General features: G+C 32.4%; 1 protein-coding gene across 1 annotated transcript; it reads left to right on the top strand.

Moving 5' to 3' along the window:
- The first annotated feature begins 15,266 nt into the window (after positions 1 to 15,266).
- Positions 15,267 to 19,442, top strand: LOC149533470 (root phototropism protein 3-like). Its single transcript, XM_089803904.1, has 2 exons — positions 15,267 to 16,561; positions 18,726 to 19,442. The coding sequence occupies exons 1-2, from the start codon at positions 15,743 to 15,745 to the stop codon at positions 19,290 to 19,292; spliced, it is 1,386 nt and encodes a 461-aa protein (XP_089660030.1). The 5' UTR covers positions 15,267 to 15,742; the 3' UTR covers positions 19,293 to 19,442.
- The last annotated feature ends 4,357 nt before the right edge of the window (positions 19,443 to 23,799 follow it).

Genomic DNA, 23,799 nt, shown 5'->3' with positions numbered 1-23,799 from the left:
TTTAGGTCATTCACTTGGAATGCCATCCAATTAAAGGATTTACAAATGACTGTTAGGTCAACCTTAATCCAAAAGATTTACCCTAGATTGATACAGTTGTTAGAGAGTAATAGTAGAGCTTTGATCTAATACAACGTACAACTTCTCTTGTAGATTACATATCTCTATTCAGTCCTCCATTCTGCTCGGCCTTCATACTTTGTAGCTCTAATAGCTTGTTCACCCTTCAAGCATTCATCTCCTTAAACCTTCTTTCTTAACATACCATTGCAGACTCTTCTTCTAGGTCACTTGATGAAGAAATACCCTTAACTCCTTCTCTTCCTTAGGTTCTTGCACATTAAAACCTTGCTTCATGACCAGACATTCCTATCAATAGGAAATTAAGATATTTTGTTGCTCATTCTCCATCATCCAATTTAGGGTTCAGATGGATTAGGTAGGATACACTGTATCTACCCCATATCTCATATCTCTTTTAGAAACTTCTCCTAGAATCCATTTGAATTCACCTCAAAATAGTTTCCCTCAAATTTTGTCCCATCAGCTCATCAACCTTATCTTCCTCTTGGTTCACAAGTTTCAAGAAAATAAACTTGTCAGCTCAAATTCAATGAATCTTTGATCTTTAAAATAATGCAGTAGTTCAATGTTATCAACCTTCTAATGCTTGACACATATTGTGTTACTTGGCAGCAACTATAAAATCATCAACATCAACTAAATTTTACTGGTGCTCGACATCAACTAAATTTTACTCAGCATCAAATGTCTTGCTTGGCATCCACTAGAATTTTCTTTCACTCGGCTCTAACTAATTTTCTACTCAACTTGCATTGTATTTTCTCGGCACTCTACCATCTACTTGGTCAAGTTCAGTAGACAAACTTTGTGTAACTTGTTCTTCTAAACTTTCTTAGTGTAGCTAGCCTTTGTAACCTTAAGTACATTATCAATATATCATGTCATCACTATCTTAACTAATCCTTGTACTTTATTACATAATCATAACTCAACCTTTCTTCTAGGTGCTTTTGTTATATCTTATTGATCAAATCCTCTTCATCAATAAACTAAGTGATAGTGCTTGAATCTTATAAGCAGTTGTCTTTACAGCAAATAGTAGGTTTGACATCAATGACAAAATAATGATTGAACTACATAGTCTTCTTCAACAATATCCTTCTTTCAATAATCTCTTTCAATAATGATCTTTTCAATCTCCCTCTTTTATTAGCTTCTTCAATCCATTCTCAACAGTTTTTCCTTCAAAATCATCAATATTACAAGATGAATGTTGAATCTGGCTAGATAGAGCCTCTAGCTCACTCATCTTTCCTTTAATCTAACTATCAATGTCCTTAGTCAGTTTATAAGATAGGGTACACTTAATGTACACTATGTTCCCATCCTATTGACACTTCCTAAGTTCCTTGATACAAGTATCAAGACTTATCAAATCATTCTTAATATTTTGGCAAATGGTTCTAAACAAGTTAGCATAATGTGAAATTTGTGTCTTTTCTTGTGCAACATTTAACAAATTAGTAAATTCTTCAACAAATGACTTTAGCACTGCCTGTGCCCTCTATTCCAATATCTACTTCTATGTATTGTACTGCCAAAGTACTATGTAGTTTGTCAGTAACCTCCATTAAGGTTTTAAGTAGGCTCTTCACTATTCTATTCTTCTGAATAAGTTTTGATAAGGATGAGATCAAATCTGTTTTATCATCATCATCAGTTGCTAGGCTAGCAAGTAAAAGTGAAGTAGATGAACTAGAAGGTTTGGTGTCATCCTCCCTTTGCTTCTTGATTGCCTCTTTTACTCTTCTCTCTTCTTCTTCTTTCTTTTTTCTTTCCTTTCTTTCATTTTCTCTCTTCTCTTCCTCTTCCTCTTCCAATTTCTTCTTCTTGTCTTTATATATTTTCTTTCTTATTTCTTCTTCTATTGTTCTTTTCTTTTCCTCCTCTTCCTTTCTTTTCTTCTCATCCTCAAGAAATTTCTACTTGGCCTCTTCTACTTTCTTCTTTTCTTCTTCAAGTAAGCTCTTCTCCTCTTTAATTTTCCTTAGTTTGTCTTCAATATCCTTAGTATTAGGTTCATTAAGTTCAGAACATTCAAATGGATTAGTATCATCAATGGTAATGGTAACATTGGTCTGAGCTATCTACATAGTGTCACCTCCCACTGAAGCTCTCAAGGTTCTAAGTGTTGATGGAGCTGTTGCCTTAGATTCTATCAACATCTAACTTATTGTTTTTGTAGTCTCACTTCTTAATTTTTCTTTCTCACACATCATAAACAAAAATGGTCTCACTTTATTTCTTAGATAATGTGCAAGATTATTCATTAATCTCTTAATCTCTTCTTTGTCATCATTCTTAAAAATAGTTCTTAGCATAGACTTCTGACATTCTAAATCTTCTTCTGCTATTGGTGCCTTCTTCTCCATAAGTCTATCATAGACATTTTGGTTCAGTATGCCCTCAATATCCTTCAATTTTAGATGATTTTTTATAATGTATCTCACAATGGAGAACTCAATCTGATCTTTTTCAAAGTTGTTATACAAATTATAAAAAAATATTCATCTGAACAAAATTACCCTCAATAGCAATAGCTGAGTTTATCTTTTCTATCTTCAGCTTCCAGGGTTGCTGAGCTTTTCCTGCCAATTGTTTTTTTACTTTCTCTACTTTTTTGACTTCTTCTTCTTCTTCTACATAGCTAGACTCCACAATTGTCAACATGTCTTTTGTCTTTTGCCTAGTCTAGTGGCTTGATGCTTGACCCTTTTAGTCTTTATGGTCACTGCTTCCACTAATCTCTCAAATTTTCTCTTTGGTTCACTAGGTTGCATATCTAACACTATTGCATACAAAATGCTCTATTCTAAAGATGTATCTACAATAGATACTGACAAGGGTTGTATATTTAGTATACCTTATTTTATGGTTTGCCTGACTGCCTCAAACTCAATCTCAATCATACTGGCCTCTAATAAAGCTTTCTTCATAATAGTTTCTATCTTCTTGTGAGAAGCCTTCTCCAAGGATGCTTGATGAGCTGACTAGGTAATCTCATCATATGTTCCAAATTTGTATTCTTCTTTATCCTTCTCTAATTTCAACAACAAATCAATATATCCAACTACAATATCATCACTCAATTCATAACCTAAGGGATCAAGAAATGTTTCCTAGGGTTCTACTACTTGTATATAAGTAAAATTAGTATCAACCATAACACAAATGTGATCTTTAAAGCTATCTATAATTGTAGGTGCAATTCTAAATCTTTTTCTCATTTCATTTTGAAATGTCCTCATTATCAAGTTTCCACTATCCAATATCTTATATGCAGGATGTCTTCTACATACTTTTGTGATCTTCTCCATTGTACATCTATCACTACTCATTATCTCTGTGACTAATAAATATGGAAATCTTTTAAGCACATGAAAGAATATGTGATTGATTAGTGACTGAAATCTAAACATATTATTCTTAGTCCTCTTGGATCAAGGTTCTTAAGTAGTTACATTCTCAGATTTTCACTAAGGTTTACTTGTTCCTTCTTAATACATATCTTATAAGCTGCACAAATAAATCCAACTAACATTTCATCAATTTTTGAACTTTCATGTATGGAGTAGGCAATAATTCTACTCAAGAATCTTACATCATCTTGTTTAATGGTGTTAATCACCAAGGCCTTTCCATTGTACACTACTTTGGTATAACTTTCAACTTTCTTCTTAAATATTTTCTCACCTGTAGGTACACTACCTTGTTTGCTAAGACCAGTTACCTCATGAATAAGGTCGGCAAAAATATCAACTACACTATCTTGCATCCATAGTTTCCCATCATGTATTCTAATTAATATGATTTATGTCCACTCATCTTTGTCCAATTCTCTATAGAAATGATATTTGAATAGGTCTAATTCCTTCAAGTGTTCAAATCTAGATTTCATAGTCATATTGTGATTGAAAACCAATTCCATGTCCTTGTTCATGTATTCAATCCCAATAGATTCAAATTTATTGTTAAGGTAACTTTCTATATCTTCCAAATATGCTACATTGTTCAGAGTAATGGATAATGCTAAGTTAGGGTCTCCTTCTACAGGTTTCATGGAAACAACTTTCAACTTAAGTCTTTCCTCATGCTCAACATTGTGCACTACTGATATATCCGTGATTCTATCAAATATAAGCTTTTATTGAATAAATTTGCAAAAAAATGATAAAATGCCTCTTTTTAAAAATAGGGTTTTCTTCAAAATTGCCTTAACAAGTCACTCTTGAGTGTTTTCTACTTTAGATGTATTCATAATGAAGTGAAAATCAAGTCTGTACTCCATTTATTCCATCAACTTGAACTTGAATTAATTGCATACTCTGCAAACATGAAAAAGCTATTAATTACATTATGTAATCAAGTAACTACTCAAGATCATCTATCTGATCTTTAGATTCTATCTAAGGTTTTCCATAGTCTCCTTTCATCATGACAAAGCTCCATAAGACTTCACTTCATAGAATTCTCTGTAAAAACATAATTTTTATCTTCTACTATAGAATTAACTTTCTCTATAATACCAGTAACTCTTACTTCCTTTGTAACTTGTTTAGATATGCTCCAAATTACAAGTGAGCTTAGGTACCATCTAAACTTATCTCGATACACATTTTCCCATCTTCACTACCTCTAATTCAATCTTTGAATGAAGTTTTCAAATTTTGGTGCTGTGAACAAGCTTAATTCAACTTAATTGAATCAAACTCAATAATTGATTTCAATCTTTCTATGTCACAATCATCTAACTTACCTTTGGAGATGTCCAATCCTTTTACAAAAGCCTCATTGAGTTCTTCTCAAAGTTTATTGACTACATTCCTTTGTTCCTTATTGTCTCTATTAGTTTTAGAGTTCCTTTCATGGTTCCTTCTATCATTTTCAACGTTTCTTCCATCATTCCTTTTGTTTCTAAAGTTTCTTCCATTGTTCCTTCTATCTCCAAAGTTTTTATCCATTCTACAATACTTTGTTGTATGTTCAAAGTTGTTACATAACTGACATCCTGGTAATTCTACTTCTAGGATTCTGTTGATCATCAGGTGTGTGACAATTTTGAGCTATGTCCAAAGTTGTTACACTTATAGGACTCGGTCTATCTTTTGTCTTCATAAGGTCTTCTTTCTCTTGATGTTTTTTCATTAGATCTTCTTCTATATATAGGGTTAGTATTTCTAAACATTCTACTATTTCTTCTATCATTGTCATATTTAGGTTTCCTATAATCAATTTCTTTATGACCCATACCATGAACAATTATGATAATAAAAATCCTTAACATGATTAAATGACTTGTTTGTACAATCTCTTTTCATATGATCTATTTCATTACATGAAAAGTACCTACCTTTAAATTCATACCTGGTTTCTATTACAAGCTAGAGTTGTTGTTGCACCAAAAGATTGACCTATCAATGCCCGATACAACTAATAGACTTATAGAACACATAAGGCAGTTAAACCATGTCATAAATCCCAAAGGAGAATGTTGGTGGTTAGTCCAACAATCCCCCCTCAGCGTTACTTGAGGAGATTTGAACATGTGACCAAGCTCTGATACCACTTGTTACAAGCTAGAGTTGTTGTTGCACCAAAAGATTGACCTACCAATGCCTAATATAGCCACTAGACTTCTAGAACATAGGAGGTGGTTAAGCCATGTCATGAATCCCAAAGGGGAATGTTGGTGGTTAGTCCAATAGTTTCCTTAGGAGATTCCACTTACTTTGGTGCATCCAAAATTTCAACTTCCTTGCCTTGTCCAACTTCTTTGTGTTTGTTAGAAGATTGACTAGATTCAATCTTATCATTGGAGTTCACCTTTTTCTTTTGGATCTAATATAATCTCAAGTTTCTTTGCAAACATGTTAAATAGATAGCCAAGACTAGTCTTATCATAAGTAGGTCTCTATATTGACATTGAATCATCAAGCTTTTCTCTGTTAGAATAAAGCTTCTCAAGTTTTTGCTTGCACTGAGTTAATTCACCTTTCACAATAGTATTGTATTTATGAAGTTCTTCATGATCTTCTTTCAATGTTTCAAATTCAAATGTCTTCTTTGCCAGACTTTCTCTTAGATCTACATTTTCAGTTTTCAAATCAAACTCAACTTTTCTATGATCATTTCTCAAAGTCAACTTTAGATTCATAATCTTCAATTCATGCTTCAAGATCTTGTATTTTATCTTCATATTTGAATAGTCATTATTACTAGTTTCATATTAGTAGATTTAGGCTTGGATTTGAGATGTTCAATCTTTTCCTTTAATTATCCAATGTATACTTTCGAGTCTTCATATATGTCTTTTGGTTTATCTCTTTCTTTAGTAAGGAGATCAATTTGTTCAAGTGCATCTTCTATTGGAATTATAATAGAAAAGGTAAACTTTTCAGACGGGGGCGGGACTGAATCAGTAGTTTAAAGTTTAACTCATAAAAAATTCACCACACATCCATCTCATACATTCAATAAGTTTAGTAAAATACCATGTAAAGCATGTACATCTAAATCATGCAAACAAGTAAATATTCACTCATATATGACACTAGATATGATTACACAGAAACCCATCAATGAGAAGGTAAAACTAGGGTAGGATGACACCGAAAAATATTCACTACTATAGTAATAAAGTGTATCCAATGAAGGTTACAATGTTTGATCATGAGACATTATCTACCCTATGAAAGGTTTTCCCTATTAAAGGCTTACAAAGATTGTTAGGTCTTACCCTGCTAAAGGATTTCAACATCCTCTTAGAAGTCTGCCTTGTTAAAGGACTTCAACTCACAACTAAGTAACCACTCTGTTAAAGGATTTCAATATAGCTTGCTAGAACTACTCTGTTAAGAGATTTAACTAATTCACCTACTAGAAAAATCTTAGCATTGATCCTATGGTTAGTACTTGGTTTCTTAATGAAATATCACCTCTAAACTGGTGTATTCTCAATCCTTCTTGATCAGATGTCTCTTTGTTCTATGCTATTCCCTTCCTTTGTTCTCCTTTAATTGATTCTGTAAATTTGACTTCACAATTCCTTAGCTGCCATGAATGCTTTTTTTGTGCATGCAAGCTTCTCTCTTCACTTCTTTCACGTACTCCAGATAGTTTAGGGTTTTTTCCTCCTTAAGAAGACTTAGGTGACATAGGGTTAAGTATGAATCAATGGCTATGATTCATCCATTTTTTTGCTTAATCCTTCCCTTTTTCTAATTGGCTACATGAAATTCATAGTGATTCCAACTTAAGATTCGTCCTTATCTCCAAAATATCATAATTCAATCTTTAAGTTAGCTCAAAAATGATTTACATAGTAGTTTGTACCATTACAAACAAATATGTCAAAACTATCTTACTTAGCATCTGAAGTCTCTGATGCTTGGCATATATTGATTTTTATTCTATGACTTAGCATCTGTATCACTTGGCATGCACTTCTTACTTGGCTCCTATATCACTTGACATACACTGTCTGTTTGGCACTTGAGTGACTTGGCACATGAGTGGCTCGGCACTCACCATGAACTTGGCATGCTCTATCTTACACATGTGCTTGGTATGTACTACTTATTTAGCATGAACTAAGTAAATGACTTAAGTGTATAGATACTCACTTGTCAAAAATAATCTGAGATCAACATCTTCAAAGTTCTTCATCAATTGTTCCATATCCATAGGAATCTTACTCAAGTTGTTAAGCCTATTTAGAGTAATTATGCTCTAATACCAATTGTTAGAAATAGGGATTACTGAGAGGGGGTGTGAATCAGTAATATACAAACTTTAGTCGGCAACTGGATATTATTTCTTACTTTAAACCATACATAACAAATTAATAAAGTAATTTTGAATAGTAACAGTAACCATGCACAATGATAACTCATAACACCATATTTTGTTAACTAGGGAAACCCTGGCCAAGGGAAAACCCTAGTGGGGATGATATCCACTAGATAATATATTGATATAAATGTTCCTTGTTAGAGGATGGACCCTATTAGGAGTCAATGAGAAAATTTAGTATAAGAAGTCCCTATTAGGAGACTTTGAATCCTTGTTAGGAGATTCCAACCTTGTTAGGAGTTGTGGCTACCTTGTTAGGAGTTGTAGAATAGTACATGCAAAATGAGTCCACTGCCCAAACATGCACTTCCAATTACAATAAGAGCTCACTACCCAAACAAGCAATCAGACTTTTGGAGTATAATTATTGTAACTTCTTCCTATATTGATCTTTGATCTTTAGCTTGATGGGTATGTGCAGGATCATGGTGCGCCAAAAAGTGGTGATCTGAAAAATCTGTAGTTCTGAAATATCTCAAACCATTTCAAAATCTATTCCAACTTTTTTCCCACCCACCCTAATACTAAATGAAAACAATTAATATATTTATCAGGTCTACTATATTTTTTGATACCAAACCTATATGGTCAACTTTAAAAACATCCTTAAAATGTGCTTTTGGCCTATTTTTATGTGATTTTTACTTCAAACATGTAGCTGACAACTTTTTTTCCTCAAAATTTGATGAAATGAAAAGAGTTTTTTAAGAATGTTCTTATCTTTCCATAAATGTAAGGTTTGTCAAATTATGAGTTTAGTAAGAAATTTTTACTTATTTTCTAATGGAGTTACATATAAAGTGTTGACTGACACACTACTTGAAAAATAACTATAACTTTCAAATGGTACAACATTTTTTAAATCCAAAAGATGCATCACATTCTATGTTTCTTATACTATAAGGGAAAAAACTGAAAAATTGAATTTTACAGAGTTTTGAATTAGTTAAGGTGGTCAGACACGAGAGTTTTTTTAATTCCAAAAATACTAAAGTCAAAAATTAATTAATTAATATTTATTTAGAATAAAAATACCCAAAAATATGTGTCACATCTAGGCATGAGTCTACTACTTATATCTATAATATTATTAAAAAATATTATCATTTGATTTTGATTAAGGTGGTTAGACATATGTCTACTTCTTATTTTGGTTCTAAAATTTTTGTAATAATGCATTAAAATTCAAAATTTTGACCAATCAATTTTTATTTTTTTGAGATAAGTCCTAGTAGTTTAGAAACTAGATTCAATTTTCTAGAGATTCTTTTCTCTCAACTTTTTGATATAAAGTTAATAGCAAGTAGAAAATTGCACATCAAGTTGACATAACCCTAATTTTTTGATTTTTTATTGCCACTTAAGGGCATAGTTTGGTTGACCATGATCTTGCACATACCCTAATCTTGGATCACAAAATAGCTTTTACAAAACTTTGTACATATCACTTTCACAAAAGTTTGCATACAATTGCTCAACATAACTTCTTTAAGATAGCACAATTGAATTCTCAAGATTTCCTTTGCATAAATACCATGCCCTTACACAAATTTCTACTAGGTCGACTAATACCGCAATACACTTTTACAACTTAAAGTAAACATCTAGGATGTCGACCCTAATTGGACAAGTAATTATTTTGTAAACAAAATAATCCTTTCCTTCAATTTTTTTGTCTTGTTTCATTAAAACACGAATATCTTTGTTCTGTATAGTCCGTACTAACTTTTGAGGATATACACATCATCATCAACATGTATACAATCTTCATCTAACTTTGCTAGTCATAATATGGCGTCAGCAACAAGTTATAAACAAAACAATACATTGTTGTATACAAAATTCATAGTTAGACAATTTTCTAAGTACCAAAAGCTAAGTATCTTTATTTATGAGGTTGCCTATGAGCATGTATATCATGTGTTGCCATAAATGACAAAAATACCATATATCTCGATTAGCCAATTGTCAACATATTAACTTTCTAGTCAAGATAGACCCAAGATCTAAGAATCCTTTTGTAAAAACATTTTTCTTTTGAAAGTAGATCTAGTTTTCTTACCGATCAAGTACTTCTTATCCATAGTAGTAAAAAAATAAAATTAATGTAGGTAGATATCCTACTTCCTTAGTAGTACTTATCTGAACTATGTTGTCAGATTTCACATGACACATTCTCTTATGCCATAACCAACGATCATCATTTTGTGAAATCAAACATCTTCTTTCAACATTAATAAAATGAAAGATATTGCATTTTGACTTTATATCTAATGTGATCTCATCTCTTGAATGTTCCAAGATTTTGTGTTTTTACTTTCTTGAGTTGTATATCACATTATTTATCAATTAGTTGTCTAATTCTTAAGAAATTATGTTCTATTCCTTCAAAATATAAAATATCCCAGTATTAATCTTACCATCAAGAGTAATGGATCCTCTACTTTGGATTTGATAAGGAGAGTCAATACTGATTATGAATACAGCACCATCATATACTTATAATTTTACAAATTTTATTTGTCTTTGGTTATATGATGTGAACATCCACTGTCAATAACCCATTTATTTTTCTCCTTAACATGTGTAACCAGATATCTATCCTTTTTAATAGGACTAGGATCTTCTTCCTTGATAGCAATGTATCCTCATTCTTCAACACTTTTACCATATTTCTTTGATTCTTCATCAATCATGCCTTCATTAGCATAATAATAGTTCTTTCATTATCTAGGTTTTTATTTAGAAAAGCTCCTAGGACATCTTGATGCAAAATGACCAATTTTATTTCAAAAAAAAAATATTCCAAATGTACTTTCTTTCATACTTACTAGCTCCTTTCAGTATTATTTTGTAAATTAGGTCTTCACACTCTTCAAGTTTCATTTCTTCTTCCTCCATCTCTTTAGTATCATTAGCATAAATTGAAAAATATTTTGATGAATTCTCTCTAGGGCCATATCTATGTTGGTTATTAGATATAGTATCTTTGAAAGAAATTTCAACTTAAGGAAGGGAATCACCAAATTCACTTACTCAATGGTAGATACCTTTCCAAGTAACTTGTCTTTTTTCAACTTAGTCACTGTTATAATTTCTTCCATGGATGCAACTTTATTCTTGTAGGAAGGAAGTGATGATCTCAAAGCCTCAACTTCACTTCCATCTTCATCAATTTCTCCACTGATACATCTTACTACACAAAAAAGTTCACCCACTTTTTATATGGTTGTAGCAATGCTCTCATCTTTCTCATTTTTTAACACTTCATGTTTTCCTCTTAGCGTCTACACTTTTCCATATTTACCTAAGGCTCTCCTTCATGTAAAATCCATAAATTGTGTATATATAATTAGTTTTGTCTAGTTTTATGACATTAAAATATTATAAATGTGATAAAGAACTCAAACAAATATTCCTTTTCTCTTACTGAATCAAATTTCTTATTTTTATCAGCACTAGCATTTGTAAGATCTATACATGAGGATTTTAAGCATTTTTTTAATCTCTCAATGCTCATTTCCAAGACATCTCAAAAGAGTTTTTGTCTGACCTTTCTAAGCTTCATAACCTATACCATCAAACTTTGAATTACCCTTCTTCAAAAGTTTTCATCCTTGATCACCTCAAGCTATTAGGATTTGAAATGGGAACCTTTATCTAATTCTAATTCTTGATAACATAGCAACACCACAAACTTGAGAGAGGGTGAATAAGATGTGTCCTCACCACATAAATTTCAACCAATAATCTGAATTATTTTTTTTAATGATATATCATAATGTTAATCATGTAAACACAAATCCACAATACCAAATGAACACATAACACCAATTCTTTCTACATAGAAACTCTATTATGGGAAAACCACAATGGAGATGGAAATCACAAATATTTGTATGTTATAAGTAGTACAAGGTTTAAAAGTGATTTAATATATAAATGGAATGAATTTGCTTAAGGGAAGTCTCATTGCCTTACAAATTTATAAGGAAAATGATCCAGGTGTGAATAGCATCCTTAAATCATGAACTAGTTGATAACATCTACATCGTGTATGATTAGTTGTAATGAATCATATTAGATTCCAATAAACATCTTTACATAGTCACAAGTACATAGCTCACATCCAGACATACCTTGATGTACACATTCATAATTAAAATGATTTCTTTTTTTTTTATGCATTTCATCATCTAGTAGAAACAAACAAGGTCTATCTCACTAAACACTTAACTAAACAATATATATTTAATAAAACTAAAATTATTAAGTGATCCATTGAATGTTAAATAGTATACATAAATTATCCATTATAATATCCTCTAATGTGCAACAACTCCAATAAAATGCTACGATACGTTGCAACATGTTACACCAATAAGTTGGTCAAGAGCATTGTTCCTTGTGCACTCACCAATAGAAAATTATGAAATGAAATCACACCAACCAATGTGATCTAGAAACATGAATATTACATTATTAAGAAACATCAAAAAGGCTCATGAAATAGCCCAAAAATAATAGGAAAACCTTTTTCTTAGCATTCATCACTAGCTCTTCACTATTCATCAAGAACACAAATTAGTTACCTCTATTAAATTAGAAACACATCTTGTGATTCTCTAAACCACAAACCAATCATGTGAATCACACAATAGAAATTCTTGAACATTTCATATCCATCGCATCCTGAAATTATATCACACTAAAGTATTTATTACCACTTTATCTCTTCATGAATGCTTCTTGAACACCATAATACTAATGTCTAATAAATCACCCATATCTTAATTTAATCCTATTACAAACCCCTATAAATTGACATAGGTCAACTATAGACATCCCTTAATACCTTTTCCTCTTCACACCTTTTGATTTTAAGATGGTAGCCTTGCCAACCAATAATTTCATTAAACATTCTTGTGATAATTCTACAACACATAATAAAGAAACATGCTAACATCAATGACAATACATCTCTCAAATATGTAAAAGAACATATTTTTCCAATATTCGAACAACCCATACTTTTATGAAGGGAAAAACAATTCTAAGATATTTAGGTCAAGTACTATAATCTTAATGACTTAAAATTTGATATTATCTCATTTTTACCTTTTGAATCAAATGGTGGCCTCATATTTCCACCAAAAAACTCCAATTTTGTCTTTTAGTTAAAAAGATAATTGCACTAGAACTATCTCAAAAAGACTATTCAAAGAAATTCTAAAGCCTATGAACCACATAAGATGTGGCTATCAGGATAGCCAATAAAGATTTTGAGGCCTGATGGAAAGCACACCAACAAGGGAGAATTAATAATGATGATAATAAACTATATTCTCACCAAGAATGAAATAAATAGTGTGAATTAACTAAATTGGCTCAATTGATATTACAAAGGAGCACCCTTGGTTAAACAAGACAACCTTAGTGAGATGTAGGAGTGCATAAGATTATGATAAATGTCTTAGTTTTATTATGTGATTCAAAAAGTTATAACTTATTACCTACCTAATATGAAAAAGTGATCATGTGATACATACACTAAAAGTAGATCACCCTTCAAATTTGGAAAAGTGATAAAGTGGTAAGTGCCTTGAAGGTGGAAGTCTCACTTAGATGGAAAGTGATAATGTGATAATACCACCAAAAGTAAACTTAAGTAGCATGTATAATTACAACCTAGGACAATGTCTTATTATGTGTGAAATAAACACACCAACAAACTTAATTATTCTTATCTTGACGTAGTGGATTGAATATTGATTATTTTCTTTTGTGGAGAGAGAGCATATTATTTCACTCTATGTTTATCATTCACGGTTTTCAAGTATATGCCATGTCTTCTATACCCTATCATTGTCAATAGAAATAGCTATTATCTAATGTGATCATCATGGTTATTATATTCAACACTTCCACATATGTTATCATGACCAGTGCTTTCAATTTGTATACCTTTGGTGTTGTTTTCTTGGGTCATAGCATCTTAAGCATGTAGTTGTGAAATGTAAAATGTTAATATTGTAACCTCTAAAACAACATACCATCATTGATATTATTTATACCCCATATGTGTCAAAAATGTTTATCTTTCTAAATGTTATTAGACAGTGTATTATTATTTATTTATTTTAGATGATTGTATGTGTACATGCTTATTCACACATCATAGTCTCTTCAATTCCATGTATCCTATTTTACAACCAATTATTCATGGGGGGTGGGGGGCATATATTGTAATTCATGTCGTATATTAAATTTTTAAGTAGTGACATATGCTATGAAAAATAGAGAATAGAGAATTATCTTATGACATGAGTTGTGGCTTGTATAAATACACCACTCTCAATTTTTAGTGGGTAACATATGCAATAAAAATTCAGCATCATAAGCAAAAAAATGTTGTGAGAGATCAATTTGGAATTGTTTTATTTTCTTAATGCTAATTTTATATTATTTTAAAACTATTTCGATTACTAACATAAACTTTTAAGTAGAAATATAATGTTTTATTATTGAATATCATATTATAATATGTAAATAATTTTAAAATTTAAGATAAAAGATAGGAGTTTTTTGTGCTAATGGTCATGCTATTACAATATCTTTTGGAGTCTTTTAGAAAATAACATTTCCTACATTTTGAAATTGAATGTTTAAATTAGTGAAATTAAAATGAAACAAGAAATTAGAACACCAACTTTAAAATATTTCTTAAATTTAAAACAAAAGTCCATATTACAAAGCTTTCTATAATATTATAAGTGATAGAAATTTTCATATGCAAAACATCAAGAAAAAATAAATTCAATTACAGTGCTTCCCAAAATGTAAGTCTCTTCTACTATTGAGGATTTACACAAAATTCATATAAAACCTCTTCATATTTTAAAAATGTAAGTTTAAGTTATTAAAAATTAAAACTGACTTTTTTTTCAAAATGCCAAAATATTTATAAATAAATCTAATGTCACTCTAACAAGCCTCTCAAATTAAAAACTTTTACAATGCAAAGAAATTTACAAACTTGTATAAAAATTTAACCTCAAGTAAAAAGCTCTGTTACAAAATAGAGGAGGCTAATAGCATATACACCAGTTCAACCACAAGTAAAAACTTCCATTACAAACTAGACGAGGCTAATAGTATATACACCAAAGTTTTTCTGCAATCCTATGCATGGCAGGCAAATTTCCTCAATATCATAAATTCTTAATAAGAAGGTGATATTCTGTAAACATGTGATCCACATTCTCCTAGGACTGGATCACATTAACTGCCGTAGGGTCCTTGTCACGCAAAAAATTGTGTAGCTGATACACAACACACAATCATTGCTAGGCTGTAATGTACCAGCAGCCCACAGTAACACAGCAAGACATGTCTGGCTCAAAAGTCATACATTCTTCACTGATATTTAGGTCTGATTCATTTCATACATTCTTCACTGATATTTAGGTCTGATTCCTTGCTGTGGCCCATTACATTTTGGGTCTGATTCATTTCTTATAGATTCTTCATTATAATCTGATAGCTTCTTATAGATTCCTCATTATAACTTGGGTCTCAGAGTTAGATTCAAGTCATTATAATTTGGGTATGATAGTTTCTTACAGATTCTTCAATATGATTTGGGTCTGAGAGTTTCTTATAGATACTTGGACATAATTTGGGTCTGAGATTTTCTTATAGATTCTTCGACATAATTTGGGCCTGATAGTTTATTACAGATTCTTCAATACAATTTGGGTTTGATCTTTTTTGTCTAGAACACGGAGAGAGAAAGGAAGAAACTTTCATGATGCTGTCATACAGCATTGAGGGCAAACCGGCGAAGAAAACACAGACCCAAGTGTGGAAAGGCGAGGCAGGAGAGCAAAGTGGAAAGAAATACGCTCCCATGGATTGGTGGTTCGAAGATTTATGTATGCTCGACATGGATTATTTCATAAAAACAGTGAATGCAATAAAAGCCAAGGGAGTTAGCCCGGATATGATTGGCGCGGTCATCTGCAACTACGCCATGAAATGGCTGCCTGGCCTCGCTCAAGACCACAACACATCTGCATACTTGCTTGAGAATATGGGGGACGCTAAGGAAATCATGGAGAGTGCAGATCAAAATGAGAACAGTACGGCCAAGAACCGATTTATCTTGGAGACATTGGTGAGCATTTTGCCGGCAGAGAAGGACGTTGTGTCGTGCAGCTTTCTGCTGAGGCTGCTTCGCATAGCTCATATTGTGGGAGCCGATATGAAGTTTAAGGCAGAGTTGGAGAGACGAGTTGGGCTTCAGCTGGAGCAGGCAACTGTTTCCGACCTCCTCATTCCTTCCTTCTCTTTCTCTTCTCACATGACTTCCCCCACTCTCTTTGATGTTCGCCTTGTCTACCGCCTTGTCAAGTGTTTCCTTGCTCAGGATGGAGAAGATGATGGGGCTCATGTGGGCAGATCTGCTAAGCTCAAGGTGGCCAAGATCTTGGATAGCTATTTGGCGGAAGTGGGTCAAGATAAGAGTTTTAGTGTAGTTGATTTTGAGGCGTTGGCTGAGGCTCTTCCGGGCTATGCTAGGACTTGTGATGATGGGCTCTATAGAGCTGTTGATACTTATCTCAAGGTGGGTTCTTGTTTATTTTGGTTTTTCTTGTTTTGTTTAGGTTTTCCATATGGCTTTGATTCGATTTACTCATTAGGCATAATGTTTGGGTTTCCCTTTTCTTCCTTTGTTGGTAACGGAGAATTCATAAATTTGTTTTCTAGTTTTTATAAGAGTATAAACAATGGCTTTTGTCAAAGTTTTGTCCAGTTAAGGTACTGGTCTCAATCACAATATCAAAAATTTTAATCTTTTTGGATAGTGTAATGGAGTCCAACATCTCATTAATTATGTTCAATCTACTGAAATAGAATCGTTTATATATAAATGTTATCAGAAATAATTAACATTTATACGAAAAGACTAATTTCATTTTAAAAAAATCTAAAATAGAATTCAATCCTAACTTTTATATCACATTTTTAGAAATTTTGATCTTGGTACATGATAAAATCAAGAAACATACCATCATCACCCTCATCACCTCATCAGTTATGTTCAATCATACCACCATCACCCTCAGCAGTTATGTTCAATCAATTGAATTGCAACTTTTTATACATGACTGTTTTATGTCAATATTATAATAAACAGAAATGTAATAACAGTCAGACTCCAGACTACAGCCTAGTTCATTTATAAATGGAGAAAAACATACTGCTACTAAAAAGAGAAATGGCCAGCAATAAAATATCATATAAATTCTCTTTCTCAATGTATTTGGAAGGCTGTTGCCATGCCAATGTTTCTGTTTGGTTTTATTTGATTCTTAATACCAGCACATTTACTCTCCTGCCTGCTGAGTTGTTATTTCGTGGAAGAAATTAAACATTGCGACCTCTATTTTAAATGAATCAAGCGTGTTATAATTTCTGTCTCAGTAGAAACACAACCACACGGAAAATTATTCATATCCCCGTCCACCCAAATTATAATCTAGGTAATTTAATCCATTCCTCATTTTGGTAGAGAATATAATTGTTTCTCATTTGTTATTTTTCTCAATTCTTAAATATCATGCATTAAAAAATTAAGTTTGAAAAAATAAGTTAACTTTGACTATTTAACACTTAAGTCTAGGAATGAAGTCTTATTGTGTGATGTAAGTCATCCCTACATCAGATTTTTACTCAGAGAGGGTGTAAGGTGTAACTTATGAGATTAATATGAGATTTGATAAGTAATAGACATTTTTATATTGTATTGAATTGTAATGTTAATACTTAAATTTAACTACACAGATTTTTAAGTCAAATTTTATATTAGTTTGTATGAATTGTTTCTGATGAAAAGGACGGATCTACTTAATATTTATAGATAAAGTATTAGATTTCTAATATAAAATTTGATAGGTAGGAGGTATTTTCTCCATTATATTAATATTATAGTTTAACTGTATAGTTTTTGAGTGAATTCTATTGATTCAACTTTACAAACTTTATCTTATATGAATTTATCTCTGGTGAGAGTAAATACTCATTGTATCTAGTTGTTCCGTTGGAGTTGAACTTTCTGATTTTTTATTCAAATTCATTCATCTATATTTTAAGAATAGCTATTGTCAGAAACTCATCTTGTTGAAAATAAATGATCTGTTCAACTCTAATTAAGTCTTTAATGATATACATAGGCTATTCATAAAATCACTAAGCCTTGTACCATTCTAGATCAAATATACTTTATCATAAAGTTTCTCAAAACTCATATCCTACTGACTTGCTTCTCTATTTACTTCTTCACAATTTTTTTGAGTCAAACTTATTGATTCTTATTGGCTCACACGAACTCATTTCTTGTGAAACTGATGAAACACTTCACACTCATTAGATCTAGATAATGTTCAAATTACTATAAACTTAAACTGTACTGAGCCAAAAGTAGGTGGATCTCTTGAAACAAGCCGGACATTCATAACAAGAAGTGCATGAACAGAAAACATACCAACACTCTTAAATTCTAATAAGCTCTAGAGATCCTTTTATTTATCGACTATCTTCATGACAAAATGCACTTTTGATCAAAATTGAAAAATGAAAATAGATCAGATTTTGCTGAAATTTTCAAATTTGGAAGATCAAAAAAAACAAGACTTTTGATACATTATGTCATACCCACCGCCTTTATTTACAAGATAGGCAATACAGTGAAGATTTCGCAACTTAAAAACTCCCATTACAATCCACAGGCTCATCCAGGACTGTCGGACACAGAGAGAAAGCGGCTGTGCAGACTAATGAACAGCAAGAAGCTATCAGTGGACGCTTGCATGCACGCTGCCCAGAACGAGCGCCTGCCCATCCGAACCGTAATGCAGCTCCTCTTCGCAGAGCAGATGAAGTTCAGGAACGCCAAACAAGCCGAATTAAAAACGGCGGCGCCGCCAAACGAGCCGCGGGCAGTACACTGCCCAGCTCACTGCTACGAGAAAGCACGGTGCTCTTCCGAGAGAGAAAATAACTACGACATTCGCTCGCTTCCATTGGAATTACAAAAATTAAGGGCAGAATTTGCAGAGCTCCAAAAGCAATGCGATTCCATGAAGCAGCAGGTGGAAAAAATCTCCAAGCAGAGAACTTTTTTCAAGTGGTGGAAGAAGATTCCAAAGAACATGACTGCAGTTCCTCAGTGTAATTCAACAATGGGCGATAAATTAGATGAGCAGTGCAGCGTAGAAGATGACTTCCCAGTTCAGAGCCCGCAACCAACACAAACTCGCCTCAGAGGAAGATGGAGGAGAAATTCAGTATCATAATTTGCTGGAATGTTTTGCAGATTTATGTATATTTAACTTTAGAATGCAAGCATTGTTGAACTTTTTTTTCTGTTTTTTCCCTGTTATCTTCACACTGATAAAATCGGCTATGCTTATTTTTGGTTAATTTTATTTCAATTTTTCATGGTATGGGCGTGGAGAAATTTGGCACCTTAATATGTTATCTCCAAGGATTTCTGGATAGTACAAACTGTTTAGTTAGTGGTGATCACCATTGAAGCCGTAACAATCACATTATCATAATTCTTCAATGATGAATATAGCATAGTCGTTTATTCAGTCAAACTAGACAAAACCATTTATTCTATGTATACAAATCTTCCTTTTCTTTTGAGTTGTGAAGGATAATTATAGTACATGTTTCCTTGTCTACAGATTATATGTTTTGGATTAATGCAAAATTTATCGATTAGAAAATGGCCATTATGATATTGGACGGCTTAAACATTACATTCTAAGGTTTGATTTCTAGGCTAAAAGTGTTAAATAGTCAAAGTGGACTTATTTTTTCAGGCTTAATTTCTTGCTTAGTGAGTGATGTTTAAGGGTGGCCCTAGGTTATTGGTTACTAATATTATAATATCCTAATAATAATAAGAGATGAAAGCTAGGAGGGACATGAAATAAAACGGAAGGGACTAAGTAGTAGATATATTTTTATTCAAATGTGATTGAGATAATTTTGGAAAGGCATAATTTAATTAGAATTCTATTATATTCAATTGTTTTCTAAAGAAATTATTTTAGTTTGTACATTTAATTTTAATCTTTTTTTCTTTTCTAAAGTATTTACATTAGTTTGTATAAGTTCAAAGCTATTATGGTGATTAGTATCCTATCGTATTTGTTGATAATGTATGTTATGTTTTTGAAAGACAAGTGTGATGCATTTCAAATGTTCAAATGGTATAAGGCAATAGTAGAGAAGGAAATAGGAAATCAATTGAAATGCTTATAAAGATCCGATAGAGGAGGTGAGTTTTGGTGAGTTTACTATCTTTTGCAATGAGAATGGAACCAAGAGACAACTATCTACACCAAGGACACTACAGTAGAATGTCATAGCTAAAAGAAGGAACATATATATTATTGATTGTGCAAGAACACTATTTATTGATAAGGAGGTTGCACAGATATACTAGAGAGAGGCAATCAACATTGTTATTTATATAGTGAACCGAGTACAATTGAAGAAAGGTACAAACAAAATACCTTATACACTTTGGTATGGGCACACACCGAATGTTAGCTACTTTAAAGTATTTGGAATTAGGTTTTGTATTTTGAAAGATGCTAGGAATGGAAAATTTGATTCTAAAGGTGATGAAGGCATATCCCTAGGTTATTCGACTAGAAGCAAGGCTTATAAATGTTTGAACAAGGTTACTAACAAAATGGTTGAAAGTGTAAATGTGAGAATTGATGAGTTTACAAAAAAGAATGATGAAGAAAGAAAGAAAGAACCTGAGGATTATCAAAGGTTTTTCAATGTACAAAATGGAGCACCGAGTACCCTACCCTAATAATAGACAGAAGTCATCGAGTGATAGAAAATAGTACCTAAGCAATGACCAAGCAACATATTGAGCCCCCACCGAGTGGAGAAAATGTTGAACAATAGAAAACCAAGCATGTATTAGCAAAGTATGCTAGAAGGAATCATTCACCTAACTAGATAATTAGAGACACAAATGTTAGAGTCATGAAAAGAAGTAAGTTGAGAGAGAACGCATGTTTAGTTTCTAAATTTGAGTCTAGAACAGTTAAAGATGTACTAGAAAATAATGATTGGATTAATGTTATAAATGAAGAGATTGAAATTTTTGAGAAGAACAACATCTGGACATTGGTACCAAGAACCAAGGATAAGAATGTGTTTGGTACAAAGTGGATCTTCATAAACAAGCTAAATGAAAATGGTGAAGTAATAAGAATAAAGCTAGATTATGTTGGAATTACTTTGGAATAACTGAGAGGGGGGGTGAATCAGTTATTCAAAGTCCAAATGCATAAAATAAAACTTTTCCACAATTCAATGAATCCATAAAATATTCATACCCATGCATGCATTCATTGTGTATTTACTAAAACTTGTATGTTACTATCAAATCAACTTGCAGAAATGTAAAGCATGAAACACAACACATTCATTAACACACTTGACATAATGATTTATGTGGAAACCCAATTTGGGAAAAAACACCAGTAACATGCTACTCCTTTTAACTCACTTGAAGTGATGTCCTATGAAAGGCCAACTCTGTTAAAGGTTACAATACACACTATTAAATGTGACCCGGTTAAGGGATTTCAATCACCCTGTTAAAAGTGAGCCTTGTTAGAGGACTTTATGCCATTCACTTGGAATGCGACCTTATTAAAGGATTTTTCAATGACTGTTAGGTCAACCTTAATCCAAAGGATTTACCCTAGATTGATACAATTGTTAGAGAATAAGAATAGAGTCTTGATCTAATATAACTTACAACCTCAATTGCAAATTATAAATCTCTGTTTAGTCCTCAATTCTAGTTGGCTTTCAACTTTGTAGCTCTGACAGCTTGTTCACCCTTCAAGCATTCATCTCTTTAAGCCTTCTTGCTTAGTATGTCATTGCAAACTCTTCTCTTGGGTCACTTGATGAAGAAAAACCCTTGATTCCTTCTCCTCCTTAGGTTCTCACAGATGACACCAACCTCTCTAACCTTTTTGCTTTATGACTAGACATTCCTATATAAAGGAAATTAGAATATTTTTCCTGCTCATTATCCATCATCCAAATTAGGGTTTTGGATGGATTAGGTAGGATACAATGTATCTACCCCATATCTTTTCTTTTCTAGAAACTTCTTCTAGAATCCATTTGAATTTGACTAAAAATGGTTTACATCAAATTTTGTGCCACCAACTCATCAATCTTATCTTCCTCCTAGTTCACAAGTTTCAAGAAAATAAACTTGTCAGCTTAGATTCGGCGAATCTTTGATCTTTATCATAATGCTTGAAAATCGACATTATCAACCTTCTAATGCTCGGCACATACTGTATCACTCGACATCAACTAAATTTTATTAGTGCTCGGCATCAACTATCTTGCTCGGCATCCACTAGAATTTTCTTTCACTCAACTCCAACTAACTTTCTGCTTGGCTTGCACTAACTTTTCTCAACACCTACTATCCACTCGGTCAAGCTTGGTAGATAAACTTTGTTTAACTTATTCTTCTAAACTTTCTAAGTGTAGCGAGCCATTTTGTAACCTTAAGTAGATCATCATGTCATCATTATCTTGACTGATCCTTGTACTTCATTACATAATCATGACTCAACCTTTCCTCTAGGTGCTTTTGTTACATCTTGTTGACCAAATCCTTCTCATCAACCAACTAAGTGATAGTACTTGAATCTTATAAGCAATTGTCTTACCAGCAAATAGCGAGTTTGACATCAGTAACAAAATGATGATTGAAACACATAATCTTCTTCAAAGATCTCCTTCTTAACAATATTTTTTCCAATGATCTTTTCAATCAGATTTCAATAGATTAGTCTGTAAGGGATATGCACAGGAAGTAGGAATTAATTATGGTGAGACATTTGTTCTTGTTGCTAGACTAGAAGGTGTAAGAATTTTACTTGCATTTACTGCTTTAAAGGATTCAAATTTTATCATTTATGGATGTCAAATTTGCATTTTTGAATGAAATTATGGAAGAAGTCTACATTGAGTGACTAGAAGGGTTTGTGGACTCAAATCAGAATAACATGGTATGAAAATTACACAAGGATTAATATGGATTGAAAAAAGTGTCCTGAGCATGGTATGAAAGGTTACATTCATATTTGATAATAATTGGGTTCTTTTTCAATTAAAAAGTAGACCAAAATGGGGGCTAACCAGGAAAAAAAATGCTACAAAATAACTACAAGTCAAATTCAACACATACTAACCTATTCCCCTTCTTAATTTCAAAAAACCCCACATCAAAGTGCCCCAAAATCTAATTATTTCTAAGAAGTTATGAGCATTCATAAATATTCTATACACCCACACACACACACACACACACATACATAGCCAGTATTAATAAAGAGTTCATAAAAGCACCATGAACAAAGCCCATAAGGGTCAAGTGCCAAATTAGGAAACATAACGAAACTAAAACAAGAAGGAGAGTTAACTCTCTATATTCTTCTCCTTCCCCTCTAGCTTGTCAAATAGAACCTATATTCAATCATTAGCCATGAACCTATAAAAAGAGCTCATGGTATCTACCCTCGCTATAGCAGTAAGACCTTCTTTTTTAGTATGTAGGAGATGAAGTGTCGACACCAGGGAGTGCACAATCTTGATTGCAAACTTAGCCACATTGTTGAATCTTTGTTCAACAATATCTTGCCTCTCCTTCGATTTCTTGAAACTCTTCTCAATGGCTACCGACTCTTCACCACATTTTTGATTTTCACCTTCAAGGGTCCCATGGGG

This window comes from Cupressus sempervirens, chromosome 10 (assembly GCF_028749045.1).
Source record: "Cupressus sempervirens isolate cs-2001-9-10 chromosome 10, ASM2874904v1, whole genome shotgun sequence".
In the NCBI taxonomy this organism is placed as follows: Eukaryota; Viridiplantae; Streptophyta; class Pinopsida; order Cupressales; family Cupressaceae; genus Cupressus; species Cupressus sempervirens.
The sequence above is the reverse complement of the archived record's forward strand: the minus strand, read 5'-3'. Positions and strand labels throughout refer to the sequence as shown.